Raw genomic sequence first — 23,647 nt, forward strand, 5'->3', positions numbered from 1 at the left:
GCAGACACTGAAACGTCAGACTATAAGTTCTAGCTTGGCTAGACAGGCAAATTATGTCAGTAAATGGTTAAAGGAGCATTCACGAGGTCTTGATTTAACTGTTCTTTTTTAAAATTTAAATTAGAAATCTTATGCAGTAAATTGTTTATTCTGCAATTTTACCTGAGTTGAGGAGATTGACAAGGTCCTACCCACACAAAATCTTTGCCTTTGTTCCTCCTTGCTGAGACTTGTGCATGACTGTGCAGGCAGCATTATCTTTGTGATATCTCTTTTAAAAATAATGTACCAGCTGGGCACAGTGGCTCATGCCTGCAATCCCAACACTTTGGGAGGCCAAGGCGGGCGGATCACCTCAGGTGGGGAGTTCGAGACCAGCTTGACCAACATGTAGAAACCTCATCTCTACTAAAAATACAAAATTAACCAGGCATAGTGTTGCATGCCTGTAATCCCAGCTACTAGCGAGGCTGAGGCAGGAAAATCGCTTGAACCCGGGAGGTGGAGGTGGCTGTGAGCCGAGATCACACCACTGCACTCCAGCCTGGGCAACAAGAGTGAAACTCCATCTCAAAATAAATAAATAAATAAATAAATAAATAAATAAATAAATAAATAAAATAATGTACCTACACGAGGTATAATAACTTAAAAACTTGGGGCCTAATCCCTTTAGAATAGATGATTTTGTGAGTTTGCATGAAGAAAAAAAGAAGAGTATGAACACTCAGGTGAAGAAATGATGGAGGGCTAAAGAGGAAAAAACAAAAAGAAATATAAAAGGGGGAAAAGGGCATCACAACTTTCACTCTCTGAAAAGTTTTCTGAAGGGTTATTCTCTCAATAATCATGAGAGGTTTTTTTTGTTGTTGTTGTTTTAACAATTCTTGTTGAGCTGTTCTACCTGTAAAGCCAACACCCTTCCCCCCAAAAAATGTAAAAAATATTTTGTTATATATTATTGTTTTTTTCTAGTGGAGGTATGAGTACATATGATATATTGACCATCGTTTATAAAATTGAGGTTACATATTTTACTGTTTTGTAAACTACCACTTCATTCTTTTCTTCAACTTTTATTTTAAGTTCTAGGGTACATTGGTAGGATGTGCAGGTTTGTTACACAGGTAAATGAGTGCCATGGTGATTTGCTGCACAGATCAACCCATCACCAAGGTATTAAGCTCAGCGTCCATTAGTTATTCTTTCTGATGCTCTCTTTCGCCCCGGCCCCAACTAATAGGCCCCAGTGTGTGTTGTCCCCCCTCAAACGTCCATGTGTTTTCATCATTCAGCTCCCACTTACAAGTGAGAACATGCAGTGTATGGTTTTAGCTTGCAGGAACAGAAACAGCTTCCAGCTCCATTTATGTCCCTGCAAAAGGCATGATCTCATTCCTTTTTATGGCTGCATAATATTCCATGGTGTATATGTAGCATATTTTCTTTTCTTTCTTTCTTTTTTTTTTTTTTTTGAGATGCAGTCTCGCTCTGTCGCCCAGCAGGCCGGAGTGCAGTGGCGTGATCTTAGTTCACTGCAAGCTCCACCCTTGGGTTCACTCCATTCTTCTGCCTCAGCCTCCCGAGTAGCTGGGACTACAGGCGCCCACCACAATGCTCGGCTAATTTTTTGTATTTTTAGTAGAGATGGGGTTTCACTGTGTTAGCCAGGATGGTCTCGATCTCCTGACCTCGTGATCCACCCGCCTTGAACTCCCAAAGTGCTGAGATTACAGGCATGAGCCGCTGTGCCCAGCAAGCATATTTTCTTTATCCAGTCTATCACTGATGGGCATTTGGGCTGATTCTATGTCTTTCCTATTGTGAATAGTCTTGCAATGAACATATGAGTGCATGTATCTTTATAACAGAATTATTTATATTCCTCTGGGTATATACCCAGTAATGAGATTGCTAGGTCAAATGGTATTTCTGCTTCTAGATCTTTGAGGAATTGCCACACTTTCACAATGATTGAACTAATTTATAATCCCCCCAACAGTGTAAAAGTTTCCTTTTCCTCTACAACCTCCCTAGCATCTGTTAAGTTTCTTGACTTTTTAATAATTGCCATTTTGACTGGTGAGAGATGGTATTTCATTGTGGTTTTGATTTGTATTTATCTATTGATCAGTGATGTTGAGCTTTTTTTCATATGTTTGTTAACTGCATAAATGTTTTGAGAAGTATCTGTTACTGCTATTGGCTTACTTTTTAATGAGGTTGTTTGTGTGTGGTTTTTCTTTTCGTAAATTTGTTTAAGTTCCTTGTAGACTCTGAATATTAGACTTTTGTCAGATGGATAGATTGCAAGATTTTTATCCCATTCTATAGGTTATCTGTTTACTCTGATGATAGTTTCTTTTTCTGTGCAGAAGCACTTTAGTTTAATTAGATCTTAGTTGTCAATGTTTGCTGTTATTGCATTGCTTTTGGCATTTTCATCATAAAATCTTTGCTTGTGCCTATGTCCTGAAATGGTATTGCCTTGCTTTTCTTCTAGGGTTTTTATAATTGTGGGTTTTACATTTAAGTCTTCAATCCGTTCTGAGTTAATTTTTTAATAAACTGTAAGGAAGGGGTCCAGTTTCAATTTTCTGCATATGGCTAGCCAGTTCTCCCAGAACCATTTATTAAATAGGGAATCCTTTCCCCATTGCTTGTTTTTGTCAGATTTGTCACAGATCAGATGGTTTTAGGTGTGTGGTCCTGTTTCTGAGTTCCCTTTCTGTTCCATTGGTCTATATGTCTGTTTTTTGTATGATTACCATACTGTTGTGGTTACTGTGGCTTTGTACTATAGTTTGAAGTTGGGTGGTGTGATGCCTCCAGCTTTATCTTTTTGCTTAGGATTTTCCTGGTGATTTGGGCTCTTTTTTGGTTCCATATGAATTTTAAAATAGTTTTTTTTTCTAATTCTGTGAAGAATGTCAATGGTAGTTTAATGGGAATAGCATTTAATCTATAAATTACTTTGGGCAGTGTGACCATTTTCACAACATTGATTCTATCCATGAGCATGGAATGTTTTCCATTTGTTTGTGTCCTCTCTGATTTCCTTGAGCAGTGTTTTGTAGTTCTCCTTCAAGGGGTCCTTCACTTCCCTTGTTAGCTGTATTCCTAGGTATTTTATACTTTTTGTAGTAATTGTGAATGGGGGTCCATTCATGATTTGGCTGTTTGCCTGTTGTTGGAGTACAGAAATGCTAGTGATTTTTGCATATCGATTTTGTATCCTGAGACTTTGATGAAGTTGCTTATCAGCTTAAGAAGCTTTTGGGCTGAGACCATACTACCACTTAATTTAACCATATATTGCAAATATTTTTTATCATTTATTAAAATGTCTCATAAAACATGATAGTTAACATATACTTAGTTGTATAACTCATTGTTTTTATTTGAAAAAAATAGAAAAAAAATCTTTGGCTGTCTTAGGTAGAAAAGGAAATCATTGCAACCCACATCACTGGGAAGAATCTAAAATAAGAATTATGCCAAAAATCATATAAAGAGGACATGACTGCTATTGAATCTGAATAAGAATGACATAGCTCTCACCACCACCAACATGACCCTGGATCCAGGCCTTACTGAAACATCAATGATACAACCACTTCCATATAAGCTCACTGGTACAAGTGCCACCAAATACCTGAATAAATTCTCCTTGGTTTTGAGTTCCTTCTATCAACAATATCTATTAAAAATTCTAAGTCTGGGGTAGGTGCACTGGAATCTTAAAGCCTGGATCTCATACTAAGGCTTCAGTTTTGAGGATGCCTGGATTTTATTTCAGCATTTATGCTGGGTGGTAATGTCTGCCTCCCAAACATATTGACAAGGAGGAAAATCCTCCCAAACAGGGAAGAGGTTTGAATGCTGGGAAGCCATTATAATGTTCATTATAATAGTATTTCTCATGAAATGACCTTAATTTAACTTCCCAATTCCTTATTCTGAATATTTATGACATTTTCCATAATTAAAAAAAAATAATTCCGTAATGACCACTTTGCCCAAAACCTTTTGTATTTCAGATGGTTTTATTTCTATACACATGGAAGTGGAATTACTGGGTCAAATGATGCAAATATATTTTAAAACGTTGATAGATATCCCTACATTACCCTAGGGAAAGTTTCCATTAATTTATACTCTCAACAGGGAGATATAAAAGTGTCAGTTTTCCTACTAACTTGTCAACTCTGGCCATCCTCATTTTGTTAACCCTTTCCTAGTATTACTAGTTTTAAAAATAACAATTTATTGCTGTTTTACTTTGCATTTCCTTGATTATTAGTGAGGTTTTAATAATTTTCCATGTTTGTTATTTCCATGTGTTCTTTTGTAAATTGGCAATTTATGTCTTTGACAAAGTTTACTCATATTTTCTTTTTTCTTTTTTTGTTTGTTTGTTTAGACAGAGTTTCGCTCTTGTTGCCCAGGTTGGAGTGCAATGGTGCAATTTCAGCTCACTGCAACCTCCACTACCCCGATTCAAGCAATTCTCAGCCTCCCGAGTAGCTGGGATTATGGGCATGCACCACCACATCTGGCTAATTTTGTATTTTTAATAGAGACACAGGGTTTCTCCATGTTGGTCAAGCTGGTCTTGAACTCCCGACCTCTGGTGATCTGCCCACCTTGGCTCCCAAAGTGTTGGTATTACAGGCATAAGCCTCCGTGCCCAGCCTTTTTTTCTTTTTCTTCTTCTTCTTCTTTTTTTTTTTTTTCTTTTTGTGACAGAGTCTTGCTCTGTCGCCCAGACTGGAGTGCAGTGACCTCTAGGGTTCAAGCAATTCTCCTACTTCAGCCTCCCAAGTAGCTGGAACTACAGGCACATGCCACCAGGCTTGACTAATTTTTTGTATCTTTAGTAGACACGGGGTTTCACTATGTTTGCCAGACTGGTCTTGACCTCCTGACCTCGTGATCTGCCTGCGTTGGCTTCCCGAAGTGCTGGGATTACAGGCGTGAGCCACAACACTTGGCCTTTATTCATTTTTTTTTTAAATTGTCTTCATTACTCTGCTGGAATCTATTCATATACCAATGGCATTAAAGCTTACCTGGTTTTTTATTTTGTTTTTAAATCACTTTATTGCTTTTTAAAAATTTTATACTTTAAGTTCTAGGGTACACGTGCACAACGTGCAGGTTTGTTACATATGTATACATGTGCCATGTTGGTGTGCTGCACCTATTAACTCATCATTTACATTAGGTATATCTCCTAATGCTATCCCTCCCCGCTACCCCCTAAGCACAATAGGACCCGGTGTGTGATGTTCCCCTTTCTGTGTCCAGGTGATCTCATTGTTCAGTTCCCACCTATGAGTGAGAACACGTGGTATTTGGTTTTCTGTTCTTGCAATAGTTTCCTGAGAATGATGGTTTCCAGCTGCATCCATGTCCCTACAAAGGACACGAATCATCCTTTTTTATGGCTGCATAGTATTCCATGGTGCATATGTGCCACATTTTCTGAATCCAGTCTGTCACTGATGGACATTTGGGTTGATTCCAAGTTTTTGCTATTGTGAATAGTACCGCAATACACATACATGTGTATGTGTCTTTATAGCAGGATGACTTACAATCCTTTGGGTATATCCCCAGCAATGGGATGGCTGTGTCAAATGGTATTTCTAGTTCTAGATCCTTGAGGAATCACCACACTGTTTTCCACAATGGTTGAACTAGTTTACAGTCCCACCAACAGTGTAAAAGTGTTCCTATTTCTCCACATCCTCTCCAGCACCTGTTGTTTCCTGATTTTTTAATGATTGCCATTCTAACTGGTGTGAGATGGTATCTTATTGTGGTTTTGATTTGCATTTCTCTGATGGAAAGTGATGATGAGCATTTTTTCATGTGTCTGTTGGCTATATGAATGTCTCCTTTTGAGAAGTGTCTGTTCATATCCTTTGCCCACTTTTTGATGGGGTTGTTTTTTTTTTTTCTTGTAAATTTGATTGAGTTCTTTATAGGTTCCGGATATTAGCCCTTTGTCAGATGAGTAGATTGCAAAAATTTTCTCCCATTCTGTAGGTTGCCTGTTCACTCTGATGGTAGTTTCTTTTCTGTGCAGAAGCTCTTTAGTTTAATTAGATCCCATTTGTCAATTTTGGCTTTTGTTGCCGTTGCTTTTGGTGTTTTAGACATGAAGTCCTTGCCCATGCCTATGTCCTGAATGGTATTACCTAGGTTTTCTTCTAGGGTTTTTACGGTTTTAGGTCTAACATTTAAGTCTCTAATCCATCTTGAATTAATTTTCGTATAAGGAGTAAGGAAAGGATCCACTTTCAGCTTTCTACTTATGGCTAGCCAATTTTCCCAGCACCATTTATTAAATAGGGAATCCTTTCCCCATTTCTTGTTTTTGTCAGATTTGTCAAAGATCAGATGGCTGTAGATGTGTGGTATTATTTCTGAGGGCTCTGTTCTGTTCCATTGGTCTATATTTCTGTTTTGATACCAGTACCATGCTGTTTTGGTTACTGTAGCCTTGTAGTATAGTTTGAAGTCAGGTAGCGTGATGCCTCCAGCTTTGTTCTTTTGGCTTAAGATTGTCTTGGCAATGCGGGGTCTTTTTTGGTTCCATATGAACTTTAAAGCAGTTTTTTCCAATTCTGTGAAGAAACTCTTTGGTAGTTTAATGGGGATGGCATTGAATCTCTAAATTACCTTGGGCAGTATGGCCATTTTCATGATATTGATTCTTCCTGTCCATGAGCATGGTATGTTCTTCCATTTGTTTGTGTCCTCTTTTATTTCACTGAGCAGTGGTTTGTAGTTCTCCTTGAAGAGATCCTTTACATTCCTTGTAAGTTGGATTCCTAGGTATTTTATTCTCTTTGAAGCTATTGTGAATGGGAGTTCATTCATGATTTGGATCTCTGTTTGTCTGTTACTGGTGTATAAGAATGCTTGTGATTTTTGCACATTAATTTTGTATCCTGAGACTTTCCTGAAGTTGCTTATCAGCTTAAGGAGATTTTGGGCTGAGACAATGGGGTTTTCTAAATATACAATCATGTCATCTGCAAACAAGGACAATTTGACTTCCTTTTTTCCTAATTGAATAATCTTTATTTCTTTCTCTTGCCTGATTGCCCTAGCCAGAACTTCCAACACAATGTTGAATAGGAGTGGTGAGAGAGGGCATCCCTGTCTTGTGCCAGTTTTCAAAGGGAATGCTTCCAGTTTTTGCCCATTCGGTATGATATTGGCTGTGGTTCTGTCATAAATAGCTCTTATTCTTTTGAGATACGTTTCATCAATACCAAATTTATTGAGAGCTTTTAGCATAAAGGGCTGTTGAATTTTGTCAAAGGCCTTTTCTGCATCTATTGAGATAATCATGTGGTTTTTGTCTTTGGTTCTGTTTATGTGCTGGATTACGTTTATTGATTTGTGTATGTTGAACTAGCCTTGCATCCCAGGGATGAAGCCCACTTGATCATGGTGGATAAGCTTTTTGATGTGCTGCTGGATTCGGTTTGCCAGTATTTTATTGAGGATTTTTGCATCAATGTTCATCAGGGATATTGGTCTAAATTCTCTTTTATTGTCATATCTCTGCCAGGCTTTGGTATCAGGATGATGTTGGCCTCATAAAATGAGTTAGGGAGGATTCCCTCTTTTCCCATTGATTGGAATAGTTTCAGAAGGAATGGTACCAACTCTTCCTTGTACCTCTGATAGAATTCGGCTGTGAATCCGTCTGGTCCTGGACTTTTTTTGGTTGGTAGGCTATTAATTATTGCCTCAATTTCAGAGCCTGCTATTGGTCTATTCAAGGATTCAACTTCTTCCTGGTTTAGTCTTGGGAGAGTGTAAGTGTCCAGGAAATTATCCATTTCTTCTAGGTTTTCTAGTTTATTTGCATAGAGGCATTTATAGTATTCTCTGATGGTAATTTGTATTTCTGTGGGGTCAGTGGTGATATCCCCTTTATCGTTTTTTATTGCATCGATTTGATTCTCCTCTCTTTTCTTCTTTATTAGTCTTGCTAGTGGTCTATCCATTTTGTTGATCTTTTCAAAAAATCAGCTCCTGGATTCATTGATTTTTTGGATGGTTTTTTTGTGTCTCTATCTCCTTCATTTCTGCTCTGATCTTAGTTATTTCTTGCCTTCTGCTAGCTTTTGAATGTGTTTGCTCTTACTTCTCTAGTTCTTTTAATTGTGATGTTAGGGTGTCAATTTTAGATCTTTCCTGCTTTCTCTTGTGGGCATTTAGTGCTATACATTTCCCTCTACACACTGCTTTAAATGTGTCCCAGAGATTCTGGTATGTTGTATCTTTGTTCTCATTGGTTTCAAAGAACATCTTTATTTCTGCCTTCATTTCGTTATGTACCCAGTACTTATTCAGGAGCAGGTTGTTCAGTTTCCATGTAGTTGAGTGGTTTTGATTGAGTTTCTTAGTCCTGAGTTCCAGTTTGATTGCACTGTGATCTGAGAGACAGTTTGTTATAATATCTGTTCTTTTACATTTGCTGAGGAGTGCTTTACTTCCAACTACGTTGTCAATTTTGGAATAAGTGTGATGTGGTGCTGAGAAGAATGTATATTCTGTTGATTTGGGGTGGAGAGTTCTGTAGATGTCTATTAAGTCTGCTCGGTGCAGAGTTGAGTTCAATTCCTGGATATCCTTGTTAACTTTCTGTGTTGTTGATCTGTCTAATGTTGACAGTGGAGTGTTAAAGTCACCCATTATTATTGTATGGGAGTCTAAGTCTCTTTGTAAGTCTCTAAGGACTTGCTTTATGAATCTGGGTGCTCCTGTATTGGGTACATATATATTTATGATAGTTAGCTCTTCCTGATGAATTGATCTCTTTACCATTATTTAATGGCCTTCTTTGTCTCTTTTGGTTTAGAGTCTGTTTTATCAGAGACTAGGATTGCAACACCTGCTTTTTTTGTTTTCCATTTGCTTGATAGATCTTCCTCCATCCCTTTATTTTGAGCCTATGTGTGTCTCTGCATGTGAGATGGGTCTCCTGAATACAGCAAACTGATGAGTCTTGACTCTTCATCCAATTTGCCAGTCTGTGTCTTTTAATTGGACCATTCAGTTCATTTACATTTAAGGTTAATATTGTTATGTGTGAACTTGATCCTGTCATTATGATATTAGCTGGTTATTTTGCTCACTAGTTGATGCTGTTTCTTCCTAGCATTGATGGACTTTACATTTTGACATGTTTTTGCAATCGCTGGTACCTGTTGTTCCTTTCCACGTTTAGTGCTTCCTCAGGATCTCTTGTAGGGCAGGCCTGGTGGTGACAAAATCTCTAAGCATTTGCTTATCTGTAAAGGATGTTATTTCTTGTTCACGTATGAAACTTAGTTTGGCTGGATATGAAATTCTGGGTTGAAAATTCTTTTCTTTAAGAATGTTGAATATTGGTCCCCACTCTCTTCTGGCTTGGAGAGTTTCTGCTGAGAGATCTGCTGTTAGTCTGATGGGCTTCCCTTTGTGTGTAACCCGACCTTTCTCTCTGGCTGCCCTTAACATTTTTTCCTTCGATTCAACTTTGGTGAATCTGACAATTATGTGTCTTAGAGTTGCTCTTCTCAAGGAGTATTGCTTTTTTTTTGAAATGGAGTCTCGCTCTGTCACCCAGGCTGGAGTGCAGTGGCACAATCTCTGCTCACTGCAAACCTCCGCTTCCTGGGTTCAAGTGATCTCCTGCCTTACCCTCCCAAGTAGCTGGGACTACAGGCCCATGCCACCACACCCAGCTAATTTTTGTATTTTTAGTAAAGATGGGGTTTCACCGTATTGGCCAGCCTGGTCTCGAACTCCTGATCTCAGGTGATCCGCCTGCCTCAGCCTCCCAAAGTGTTGGCATTACAAGTGTGAGTCACCGCGTCCAGCCTATAGCGTCTTTTAATTTTATATATTTATATATGTTTAGCCAAATTTGTTTTCTATACTTTTCATTTACTTTTATGCTAAGGCAGCCTTCCACACTTCATTGGAGAGACATATTTATAGATAATTCTAGCCTTTTTCTTCACTTTTTACTTTTAAATCTTTAAGAGATCTGGTGTTAATTTTCATACATGGCTGTTTAGTAAAAATACAACTTTTTAAAAAATTAATTCATTCAAAACATTTTGTTGAATAATCACACTTTCTCCATTATGTTAAATCTACATCATATTTGACATGACCATATGCGGTAGAGTTTTGAGCCTTTCATTTAGATCCACTGACTTTATGGTTTTTAAATATGTTTTGCAGATGTAGTTTTCTAGCTGTAGAAGTCTTTCTTCCCAATAAAATAACATATATATATATGGTTGGATTTTTTTTGAGACAGAGTCTTGCTGTGTCACCCAGGCTGGAGTGCAGTGGCGCAGTCTCAGCTCACTGCAACCTCTGCCTCCCAGGTTCACACCATTCTCCTGCCTCAGCCTCCCGAGTAGCTGGGACTACAGGAGCCCACCACCACGCCCGGCTAATTTTTTGTATTTTTAGTAGAGACGGGGTTTCACTGTTTTAGCCAGGATGATCTGGATCTCATGACTTCGTGATCCGCCCGCTTCGGCCTCCCAAAGTGCTGGGATTACAGGCATGAACCACCGTGCCTGGCCAATAATTATTCTTTAAAGTTGGTTATTTATGCCTGCCCATTCTTCATAATTAATTTGATGAATTTGGTGTAATTTCAATTTTAAAATCTCCAAAGTAATTTTTAGGTACATAAAAAATTCAGTTTACCTTGGCGATCATTATATTTTCATTTTAAACATCTTTACATCTTTAATATTATTTTAGTTGCCATTCAAGAATTATTTCGTTCTAATGTAAAACAACAGCAAAAAATACCCAAGCAAGCAAAACAAAAAAGTGTGTTCTTTCATCCTTTTAATTTTTGCATTTATGTTCTCTACATTGTTTAATTTATTCTTAAATGTTCTTATATTTTTGCAGCTTTTTGAATGACCATTTTTAGTATATTTCATGTTGTTTTATAACTATATATAGAAACTAATGATTTAATATATTTCTTCAGATAAATGCACAAATTATCAAACTACTGTTAGTATTGTTAATACAAATTAATTTATTTATTAGTATTGTTAATATATTTGTATTGTTAAATATTGTTAAGATATTTGCTAACTAATTTATGTGTTTTTCTAGTTAATCATATTAGCTGAAAATATTGACAAATTTATTTCCTCTTTTCCCATATTTAAACCATTGTATTTTATTACCTTGTTTCATTGCACTGACTATAGCCCCTATATAAATAACTATATAATGTTAAGTAATAATAATGATCGTTGGTATGCTTGCATTAGTTCTGACTTTAATTACCCATCTTTTTCATGTTAAGAAATAAATCCTCTATACTTAGCTCACTAAATTTCAGAGTATTTTAAACACATCAGGAATAGAAGTTAAACTATATTCTATGTATTTTGTTCCTCATGGGATTATCTCATGATTTTTGTCCCTTGACTTTTTAATGAAGTATATTTTATTCATACACTTCTTTATAATGGATTATGCTTGAAACAAACTGCTTAACTATGCTGTATTTAATATTTAATATAATTTTTTATTTTATTCGCAAGCTTTTAATCCTAATACCTGCCTTAAGTATTATTGCCTTAAGTATTATTGTGTTTCACTTTCACTCTGAAATAATTTCAAGTTTATAGAAGTTATAAGAATAATACAGATAGTTCCTATGTATCCTTCACCCACAGACTCAAGTTTTGTCAATTGCTGCATCATGCCTTGTCTAGCAAAAAGGTCACATAGTATACCCAGTTGTCATTTCTCTCTTATCTCCTTCAATCTTGGTCAGTTCTTCAGTCTCTCTTGACTTTTATAACCTAGATATTTATGAAGATTAGAGGCCAGTCTTTCTATAGAATGTTCTTTAATTTGGGTGTGTCCAATGTCTTCTTATTATGAGACTCAGGTTCTGGGAAATATTTCACAGAAGTGATGTGTGTTTAGCTCATTGCCTCTTATCTTTTGGCAAATGATGCCAATTTGTCCATTACTAGTAGTGTTAACTTCGATCACTTGATTAATATTGTGTCAGGTAGGTTGTACTACTTTTTTAATTAGTCTTTTCTCTCTTTGTATTTAACAAATATTTTGTGGGCAGCTACTTTGACATTATTCCTTATTTCATTTTCACTTGCAAGTTTTAGTATCCCTTGATATTTCTTGCTTGAATTAATTATTTCTGTGATGGTTGCCAAATAATATTTTTCAAACTCCATCATTCCTTCTATTAGCATTCTATAATACAAAAGGGCTTTATATTCTCTTTATTTAATAAATAGTGTCTAATTTATATCAGAATTATAATATATTGCAGTTATTTCTTTCAATACCCCAATTGTCCTATACTTGGCTGGTGAAAGTCCCTCTCAAGCTGGCTTCCATGTACTTTTGACATGACTCGTCATTTTTTGAGTACATTCTTACTTCCTGGCCCAAGAGATGCTCCAAGTTATATTGTTCCTTCCTTGCCCCAGTCCTGGTACCAGCTGTTTCTCCAAGTAACCCTTTCTTTAAGTGGATAGTGATATTTTAAAACCAAAATGAGGATGCTAAGTATTAGGTATATGAATTGCTACTGGGGTGTCAGTGCTCCAGGGCCTCTTAGTGGGCAGGGGCAGGGTTAGGAAATATATGTACACATCTCTCTCTCTCTCTCCCTCCCCTATTAAAACTTATGAATAATCACTAATAACTTCAATTTCAATCCAATAGCACAAGACTCATGTTAGCTTTCTCCCTGTCCACATTTATACTCTCTTCTCCAACAATAAGAAACTGGTTATCATTATCTTCAATATTTTTATTTACTTGCTCAATTCTCTTCAATGTAGCCAAGGTGCCAACTTTCCCAGGTGGTTTTCCCTTCAGCTGCTCTCTTGGGTGGGCCTGGCCCTTCAGAGATGCTTCCTCATTCAGAATCCTTTCTTCTTCAGGCCTTGGTACAAGTTGGGCTGCTCTTCCACAACATTTCAGCCTGCCTACTAGCTTTTTAACTAATAAGAATGAAAGAAGCCAGCTAGGCATGGTGGCTCACGCCTGTAATCCCAGCACTTTGGGAGGCCAAGGCAGGCGGATCACGAGGTCAGGAGTTTGAGACCAGCCTGGCCAACATAGTGAAACCCTCATCTCTACTAAAAATACAAAAATTAGCCGGGTGTGGTGGTGCACGCCTGTAGTCCCAGCTACTCAGGAGGCTGAGGCAGGAGAATCGCTTGAACCCTGGAGGCGGAGGCTGTGGTGAGCTGAGATCAGGCCACCGCACTGCAGCCTGGGCAACAGAGCGAGACTCCATCTCAAAAAAAAAAAGAAAGAAAAAGAAAAAAAAAATGAAAGAAGCCTTATTGTGTTTTGTACACTTAATTTGTTTTTCACTCAGGCAGACCTAGGACTGGAAACATTATAAAGACAACCCATGTCATACAGAAGAGTTTTGTCAAAAAAAATTGCCTATTTGTAGCAAACTGAAAACAATAGAAATAGCTATATATTGAATATATACATATATATGTCATCTTTCTTGGCTGTTTAAATACATAAATTCAAAAAATTGCCTTTAATATTTTTAAGAGTACATTTTTAAGGTAATTTGTAGAAAACATAAATGTACAGATAACGATAATTTATAGTGGTTTATGGTACTATTTAAACATATTTGAAAGAGTAGATATCCTTATTTTAATACTTAAGTTTAAATATCTGTGTAAAAGCCAGATCATGTGTGAATAGCCACATATGATATTGTGTAAATCCAAGTAAAAATAACTTGCCATAGACTGGATGTAGTTACAATATTTAGCAGAGGCAGATACGATAAGAAATAAATCTCTACCTCCACATCTTCCTAATAACTCTCAAAATTTTCCCCATAAGGTATTAAAATCTTCATAGATTCAATGATTCAATATTTGAATATAGTTAAATATTAGTTCATCTCTGTCTTCAAGAAACTTCTTTTTTCTTTCATGAAGTCTAGATTTTTATCCTGACCCAACTCTCGTGCCACTATTGGTACTAAGATAACTTTTTTTATTTTCCCTTATTTTTTCTCCTTTGAAGAAGAACAAAAGCAGTTTAGATTAGAAAGTATGTGGATGTATACAGGTTATATAACTTAATAACTAAAAGATGGACTACAGCTATATAAAAAGGGTTTGTAGACAGTAATTAATTATGCTTGGTATGCTTGGATGGGATTGGTTTAGACAAAACTTGAAATCCTTTCTACAGGGAAGCATATCAAGTTAAAACTGCATGAGGTAACATTGCTAACCATCTTAACTAAAAAGTTTCAGTTCTTCCCTTTCATTAGCTGTCTGGTTGCTGACGTGAATAGTTAAGGCTTTCAAGTCTGAACCTGACCGATTATACAGTCAATCAAGAGCCTATTGTCTCAAAAATTAAGCTGAAGAGTAGAAAAATTAGTAGACTTCAGCATGTAAAATTCAAATGAGAAAATTCCAGTTAATCACTAAGATTCTCAATAGTCAACAAAATTAATACTAAGAACAAATCTAAGACTTCCAATTCTTATTTTATTAGAATGCCTTAAATTTTAAAAAGGAGCTATAGGCAAAACTTTTGAAAAAAATTTTATAGGCAATGTACAGTCGTTGAAAGAATAATCAATGCAACATGATATTTATTACAAAAGGGAAGGAAGAAGTGTGGGAGTGAAGGAAGAAAGAAGAAAGTAACAGAAGGAAAGGAGAGCGATTCTGAGAGAAAAACGAGATACCGTCTTAGAGTTCTGGGTAACAGATTTTGGTCAGCATTCAGAGTGGTTAACAGAATTGTAAAACTTGCTTCTAAAAATTTAAATCCTAGAAACAATAAGCTCTAGAGTAATCATTAAAAGTGTAAATTGAGGGCCAGCGTGGTGGCTCATGCCTATAATCCCAGCACTTTGGGAGGCCAAGGTAGGTGGATCACAAGGTCAAGAGATGGAGACCATCCTGGCCAACATGATGAAACCTCATCTCTCCTAAAAGTTAGCCAGGTGTGGTGGTGCGCACCTGTAGTCTCAGCTACTTGGGAGGCAGAGGCAGGAGAATTGCTTGAATCCAGAAAGTGGAGGTTGCAGTGAGCCAACATGGTGCCACTGCACCCGAGACTGGCGACACAGTGAGATTCTGTCTCAAAAAAAAAAAAAAAAAGACGTTGGGTTTCCTAATATTTAAGTTTTCAATTATTAAATTTAAAGGGCATCTAGAGACATTATAATTTTAAGTCATTATGTATTTATAGATATTCTAGGATTAATGAGATATAGGAAATGAAGCTTTTTAAATGTGGAGATTTTAAAAAATACACACCAAGCATGTTGGTCTAATAAGGAGTCCTACTCTCATATTTTTTCACAATTATATTATTTTATATAAAGTAATTATGCAATAAATTTCCTGGCAACTAATGGATAAAGTCCGACAAGCCATGTGTGTGATTTGAATCACAGTGCTGAGAAAAATGTATGGGATTCTATTTAGCACTACAGTGAAATTTAAGTCTTTATTTAGAAAAAATATTTAAAACTTCAAAATGCTAAAAAAAAATTATCTCCAATTTTAGTATTTGCAGATTAGGCCATTTTGAAAACAACATTAACCAAATTAGAATAGCATGAAAATGGGAGCAAAAGATTCAACATAAAAATGACCACTCTGTTATTTGTACCAACTTAACAATTAGGCAGTACGGAAATTGAAAATATGATAAAAGATGGGTTGTAAAGTATGGTGAATGGGATATTTAAAAATAAGATTCTCATTTTTAAAATATTGTCATGTCAGCATTTCCTTTGTATTCATACACACATGAAGGTTTTTAATGTAACATTTAAAACAAATACCCTAGTTTTTGGAGCCGGTATTCCCAGGGCTCAAGCACATGAGATTAATCTATGATTTTGATGAGTCCACAGATATTTTATATTATTTACTATTATAAGGCTCTAGTACCTGCTCTGTAGAGTTTTATAGATAATTTGATTCAATGTCATACAAGAAAATAAGCAGGTAGGGAGCAGTAAATCCCTCTCACTGATTGCTTAGATCCTTAGAGTAGTAGTTCTTGAGTTTTTGTGTGTGTGCATCTGAATCACCTGCAAAGCATAATGATTTAGAAGTTTAAGTCCCATTTTTAGAAATTATACTTCCATTGTTCTGGATGTGGTTATCCAGAATCTGCATTTAAAACCAAAATGTTAACTTTGCTGCAGGCTATACAAGAACCACACCTAGAAATGCTAGTTTAAGAAGCTCTCTATGGTAGAATTCTGCAGATGTTCATTGCAGCACTGTTCACAATAGCAAAAACATGGAATCAAACTAAATGCCTATCAATGACAGACTGGATAAAGAACATGTGATATATGTACAACATGAAATATTATGCAGCCATAAAAAAGAACAAGATCATGTCTTTTGTGGGAACATAGGTGGGGCTGTAGGCTATCATCCTTAGTGAACTAATGCAGGAACAGAAAACCAAATACTACATGTTCTCACTTATAAGTGGGAGCTAAATGATAAGAACTTATGAACACATAGAAGGAAATAACAGACACAGGTTTATTTGAGGGTGGAGGGTGAGAGGAGAGAGAGGATAAGAAAAGATAACTATTGGGTACTGAGCTTAATACCTGGGTGATGTAACAGTATGTACAATAAACCCCTCTGACATGTGTTTATCTATGTACCTTCAAACCTAAAATAAATTTTTAAAAAAGAAGCTCTCTAGAATCTGAAGGAAGTAAAGCTGAAGACTGGATGCTAAGGAAAAGGACAGCTGAAAAAATGGGCTAGAGGCACCCAAAATAAAAACTGAAAGAGCCTACTGCAAGGATAATAGGCAACGAGTGAAAGCATCTGTTAGATTCTGGGCAACACCCCAGGACAGGAGTGAGCTTTATGGAGGTACTGAAGTACCAGCAACATCATGGTATTCGTCATCATCATCCACAGCATTGTTATCAACATCATCATCAACCTAGTGGGTGAGAAAACATGATCTCCAGACACTGGATTAGAGGTTTACATAGATCATCTAATTTAATCCTTACGATAAATTTAGGAGGACTTAAAATGTTAGTTTTATTTATATTTTTCATATGACAAAGCTGAACCTCAGAGAAATTAAGTGGTTTATCCCCAAAGTGTATTTAAATAGCAAGAATAAAAGCAGATTTGAATCAAGCAATGCAACTCTGCAGAACCCACCTTCTAAACTGCTATTCTTTAGTGATATCTTGTAGCACCTTTGAGCTCAAGGTGGCTTCACCATTGTGTAAGGAGAGGGAATACAGTATTTACATAATCATTAGTTGAACTGAATTTGCAGAAACCATGGAGGGTGATCATGGCAGGATGTAAAAAATTAAAAGTATCTTAGACTCTAAAGAAAGGTGCTGTGAGGTTAGGGAAAAGGGAGAGGTCAGCCATTCCTACAAGTAATATCTTTGATGTGGTGACAACTGTATAGAGTTGAAGAATGGAATAGAAATAAATGGGAACAGTGTGACTGGATGGAACCTCTGATAGCCACAAGGCTGAATGCCCCAAGGAGAAGTGATTCAGCCATCTGGTGCTTGAGATCAAATTATCTAATATGTATGTAATTGTCCAAAAATTTCCCTTGGCGACTCAGGCTTAAGGAGGAGACCATGCTTTCTTTATCCCCCTTGTAAGTACAAGCTTTGTTGTTGATTTTTTCTGTCAAAACAATGTGGCTGAGAATAAAATACAATAATATCTTGAAACAGACAAACAGGTTTGAAACCCTGTCCTAAGCCAACAGAGAGCCTTTGGCAGGCTCCTTCCTGTCTCTGAACTTTAAACTTTTGCATATATATAAAATAAAGGGGTAAACATCTACCTAAAAGTAGTATTATTAGAATTAAATGAGATAGTAGATAAACAGTACTTGGCACTTCTCCATCCCTTAAGTTAAATTTAATTTCATTGGCACTGCCATGTCAGGAAGGTACATGCAGTAGTATCTAACATAATTTTAGTTTTAACCCTTGTGAGATGCTCATGTTTGTAGCTTAAGAGTAAAAAGATAAATAAGAAAAAAAAAAAAGAGGAACATTGGGCATTTGGTGCTAAGAGTTCAGACTGAAATATAAATTCTTAACTATGAATCCTTAAATTAGTCTTTAAAATCATGGCCAAAAAAAGAAAAAAAAACCAAAAAAAAACCCAAAAAACTCCATTCCAGTGGAAAGTGCTTTCGATTTCCAGATCTGCTTGGCACTCAACTATTCTCTGAACTGTCTTGTGACCTTGAGCAAGTATAACGTAAATTTAACTTCTGTTTGCTCATCTAGAAACCAAAGGATATAGTGCTCAGATTGTCAAATGTATTCAGTATAGGACAATACACAATTTTTAGTTATGGTCTCTAGCGGCCTTTTAGTGACATCAAAGGCCATAAAGCTACTAAAATTGTGTAGAAATATCATAATATAATCAAGCAGTTTTTTTCAAGCATAACCCATTATAAAGAAATATATGAGCCGGGCGCGGTGGCTCAAGCCTGTAATCCCAGCACTTTGGGAGGCCGAGACAGGCGGATCACGAGGTCAGGAGATCGAGACCATCCTGGCTAACACAGTGAAACCCCGTCTCTACTAAAAAATACAAAAAACTAGCCGGGCGAGGTGGCGGGCGCCAGTAGTCCCAGCTACTTGGGAGGCTGAGGCAGGAGAATGGCATAGACCCGGGAGGCGGAGCTTGCAGTGAGCTGAGATCCAGCCACTGCACTCCAGCTTGGGTGACAGAGCGAGACTCCGTCTCCAAAAAAAAAAAAAAAAAAAAAAGAAATATATGAATAAACAATCTTACATTAAAAATCAAAGAAGAAAAATCACGAGATAATCTCAATAACTGGTCAGTAGGTAAAATCTGTTCTAAGGGGTCCTAAGTAAACTAGTTATCTCTCCTCCTTCTGCCATTGATTTTAGTATAATTTTTTCTTTTGTTTTGATGTGTGTGTGTGTGAATAAATGTGTGCTTGTATTTGTTTTGAGGGAGTTGGTAAATTAACCCATTGGCATATTTACGTATTTCTATTTTGTTTACAAATGTAAATAGGTTGCCTAAGATCCATACCCTGGTGTCTCTCTTGTAATGGAGCTTAAATACTCTCTACTAAGCTACAAGAAAAGCATCCTATGCTTTGACTGTGATTGGAACTTTGCAAGCTAGTAGACATGCCTTTTACAAGCAATAAAATGAAGCTATCAGCCATTGCAAAGGAACCAAAAGAGAGGTCACATGACTAAAGCACCCCTGCACCAGGCAGTCTCTGATGTATTTTATTCCAGTTTCAATCTATTAATCAGAGGAGTTTGGACAGCAATAATTTAAACACTGCAATAATCAATTCCATAACACATTAATAGAAGCTACAGTCAAACTTTGCCACACCACTGACTGCATCAGAACCTTGACAGGAGCCCTAGGGCCATGCCTAATTTGCATTACATTTACATAAAATTATAAATCAAGAATACATGAACACAGCCCTAATGTTTGTTAGTGCTTAGATCTTTCCTGATAGATACATTGAAAACGCTGGTGTCTGGACTTCACTTGCAATAAAATTGTGCAGCTGATCAATTTTGTTCTCATTCTGCAATTACGGGAAAAGAAACCCAACACAGCAATAGTTTGGGGGTATGTGGATGCCATTTAAGGTTCTTATCCTGTAAAACTATGACTCAGATGTGCCCTTGGAACCACCAATCTAGAAGCAAATTGTCCCCAATTATTTTGCAGATCCTGGTCACTGGATTTGATCACCAGTAACTTGTCATTAAGTAGAGATACAAACCACATAGAAACCCGAACAGCTGAAAACATAAGTCTGCTGGAAAATTTTATTTTTCCAGAAGAACTTTGCTATCACAAAAAAGATAATTATTGATAATCTTCAGGGTGAGGACAGATAAACCCAAACTTTCTTAAACTCAACAGAGCATCTGGTACCTAAGAGGGTGGAAAAGTGTACTTCATATGGCTCTAAGCATTCTGTGTGTTCTGGTATCCCTGATTTACATTGTTCCAACAGCTGTGGCTTTTGCTGTGGGTTTTCACACTCAGGGCTAGGTGAAAACATTCTCACTAATGTTACTGGCCTCAGTAACAAAGTACACTCTCTATATTGTTTTTGGTCCTCTCATTTTAAGTCTCTTTTTAGACAGAAAATTAATACTTAAGTCCAATAGTATCTTTGGGAATATTTCCTTTCAGAAAGGGTTCTGCAAATATTTTGTACATTATTATTCTGCAACTCCCACCTCTTTCTTACCACCCTTCTATCCCACACTTTCCTTACCTTGTACGATCAAGTAAACTTGGGAGGTCTTGGGCTCATGCTGTGTCTGAACTGAGCAAGTGTAGGAACCCTCATCATAGACATCCACCTTCTGGATTCGGAGGCTGTATTCCAGAGAATGGCGTTTCTCCAGCTCAACCCGTGGGTCCAGAGACCACTTGTCATGTCCAGCAAAAATGATGCCAGAACGGTTCAACCAGGCCACCTTTGAGTTCTTGTCTTCTACAACGCACCTGACAGAGCAGAGTAACAATATTAGTGCCTTAACAACAACTGTTTCTGTGTTTCTTTTCTAGGTGATCAGACTCAACAAGTCCAAACAAGAAAAATAATTATATGCCGAATGAATTACTGCCATGCCATTCTTGGAGTCCTTAAATTTTCACTATTTCATTTAAGATGTAATTACCATCCAGTGGATGGATGTCATCATATTAGACTCAGTTCAGCAATAAACAATCAGCGTATGAGTAATGAAGGCAAAGTTAAATTAGTATTGACTTCCCATTATCTTCTTGTTTAGGAAAAGGCCACTCACTCAGAACTCCGTCTTTTTAAGTAATTTTGAGAATTAAACAATTGATATCATAGCACTTTTACTCCATCTTGAACTGTGTTTACTTTTTTTTTTTTTTTTTTTTGAGACGAGTCTCGCTCTGTCGCCCAGGCTGGAGTGCAGTGGCGCGATCTCGGCTCACTGCAAGCTCCGCCTCCCGGGTTCACGCTATTCTCCTGCCTCAGCCTCCCGAGTAGCTGGGACTACAGGCGCCCGCCACCACACCCGGCTAGTTTTTTTGTATTTTTAGTAGAGACGGAGTTTCACCGTGTTAGCCAGGATGGTCTGGCTCTCTTGACCTCGTGATCTACCCATCTCGGCCTCCCAAAGTGCTGGGATTACAGGTGTCAGCCACCGTGCCCGGCCCTGTGTTTACTCTTTTGTAAGTATTTCCTATAGTATTGTGTAATGATAGATTAAAGTTATACTCCACCATTATAGGAATTAGACTAGACTTCTGAGTTTACTTCTAATCTTTACAAGTTTGGAATGCCCACTTCCAGGAGTAAAAATTGTGTGAGCAGATCCAAGCATAAGGGGATAGGTGTTATGACAAGGAAATCAAAGCAAACATCATCTGGCATAAGTTTGGTTCCAGCTGCTGAAGGCAGAAGCTTGTTTGATGGCAAGTTAGGTTGCTAACAGCATTTCTGGTCATACTGAATGCAGGCAATCTTTAACAAAGATGAAGAAGACAATTTTGTCGTTCATTGACCAATATATCAAAAAGGGTAAAGGAATAACGCTTATTTGAATGACTGCTTTAAAAAATGTAAAAGGGTCTCTTTCTGAAATTTGAAAGAAAGGGGCAAAGAACATGATTTAGTGAAGGAGGGATAAATACTTTTTGGGGAGTATGGTTTTCTCCTTCAGTTCCAGCAAGGGTCTTGCAATGGAAGAATCTAGCAGAAAACAAAAACAGAAACAAAACCTTCTGTCTGCATCCCTGTGGCAAGATTTATGTCTACCCCATAGGGAGATGTCCCAAACCCTGTTCACAGCTGCAAAGCCAGCTGCTCAACACTCGGGGGCAGGAGGGAATGAACAGAAAGAGCCACAAGCACCACAGCAGGACAATTAAGACACCCTGTTCCCCTGTATTTTCTAAACCAAATAAAATCCAGTTTTTCTCTCAGGTCAAAACAACTAAACATAGACAGAAAATTGATGCATAACCCCTAGGCTGTCCACATGGGAATATAAAGGCCAACTGTGTCTCTTATAAGAAAGAGAAAAGCTAAGTCTTTTTACATACTCCATCTATGGTGTAATACAAAGACCTCCTTATCCTACTAATTTTAAATGAATTGTATATGTTATTTAGAGGAAGAATTTTTTTTTTTTTTTTTTTGAGACAGGTCTTGTTGGGTCACCAAGACTAGAGAGCAGTGGCCTGGTCATAGCTCACTGCAGCCTCAAACTACTGGGCTCAAGCAATCCTCCTGACTCAGCCTCCTAGATAGCTAGGATTATAGGTGCATGTCAGCAGGACTAGCTAATTAAAAAAAAAAAAATTTAGAGATGGGGTTATTGCTATGTTGTCCAGGCTAGTCTCAAGTGATCTACCCAACTTGGCCTCCCTAAGCACTGGGATTATGGTCATAAGTCACCATGCCTGACCCTAGAGTAAGAATTTGACTTAATAAGTTAGGTGCCAAGATACACAGGTCTTACTTTTCTTCTTTACCTATTTGTTTTCATAAACATAACTAGATTTAGGTATCATTTAATATCTCCATTTCCCAGTATGCGCTTCTCTGTCATGCATATATTATTGAGTATAATTTATGTGTTTAATAATTTAGAGGCCTTTTATCATGAGCACCAACTTAACTTCATGAATGCTTGCTGCCTCATTCCAGACTCAGTTTTACTTTTGCTGTTCTCCTCTCTTGTGGCATCATTTCTCTGTTCTTGGTGATGTTTGCAGCATCTCTGAATGTAAAATCATTGATGAATTAATTAATAGGATGTTTGCTGTCTTACTCTAGACCATTAAGAAATTGTTGAATGTAGATTTACCATGTTTTTTCTATTCTACTAAGAAGGATAGAAATTTACCTATGTAAATGTGTTTTAAATCTTCTATCATTTTTCCTTGTGCATGTTTCTCATCTGCACAGCTTACGGCCAGATTTGCTACATTATAGATGTATTCTGAATGCCTCTTAGCCCCAAATATGGCTCCAATCTGTTCACTTTGAAAGAAAAAGTACTATATAATATAGACTACATAAATATGGCCTGTGAATCCAATAAAAATAGCAAATTTTTACCTTGCTCATTTGGATACCACCAATAACTAATCTGGGATAAAAAAGGCATTTGATAAATGTCTGTCCTGCGAACTAACTGGGTTACACATGCAGACACAGGACATTTGGTAACCTATATTCCACGTCCCCATCCCTAGTCCTATAGCATCCACAAATAAATTGGACAGATTTCTTTAACAACATAAGGTAAAATTTATAAGTCGGGTCTTTATGGTCCTTTGACATTTTAGCAATTTTCATTCATGGAAAAGTTAAAATCATACAGATTATTATTCTAAATTATTATTTGAGGGTGTTCAGCTCCATCTTACCTAGAGAATTGACTATTTCAGCAAAATTGCCAGATACATAAAAGTGCATCTAATTAAACAATGTATTATGTGGAAATTTTGTTATGACAATTTACATAGCACCTTATTTTTGCTTT

The 23,647-nt window shown here is 37.0% G+C and overlaps 1 protein-coding gene across 2 annotated transcripts in view; it reads right to left on the minus strand.

Annotated features, from left to right (window-relative positions):
* LSAMP (limbic system associated membrane protein) overlaps window positions 1–23,647 on the minus strand; it is a 653,298-nt gene that overhangs the window by 278,861 nt on the left and 350,790 nt on the right. For both annotated transcript variants that reach the window (XM_025377086.1, XM_025377085.1), the window contains exon 2: window positions 20,389–20,621. In XM_025377086.1, the coding sequence (XP_025232871.1) occupies window positions 20,389–20,621 (233 nt within the window). The remainder of the gene's footprint in view (window positions 1–20,388; window positions 20,622–23,647) is intronic.

The sequence above is a fragment of the Theropithecus gelada genome, chromosome 2, assembly GCF_003255815.1.
Source record: "Theropithecus gelada isolate Dixy chromosome 2, Tgel_1.0, whole genome shotgun sequence".
In the NCBI taxonomy this organism is placed as follows: domain Eukaryota; kingdom Metazoa; phylum Chordata; class Mammalia; order Primates; family Cercopithecidae; genus Theropithecus; species Theropithecus gelada.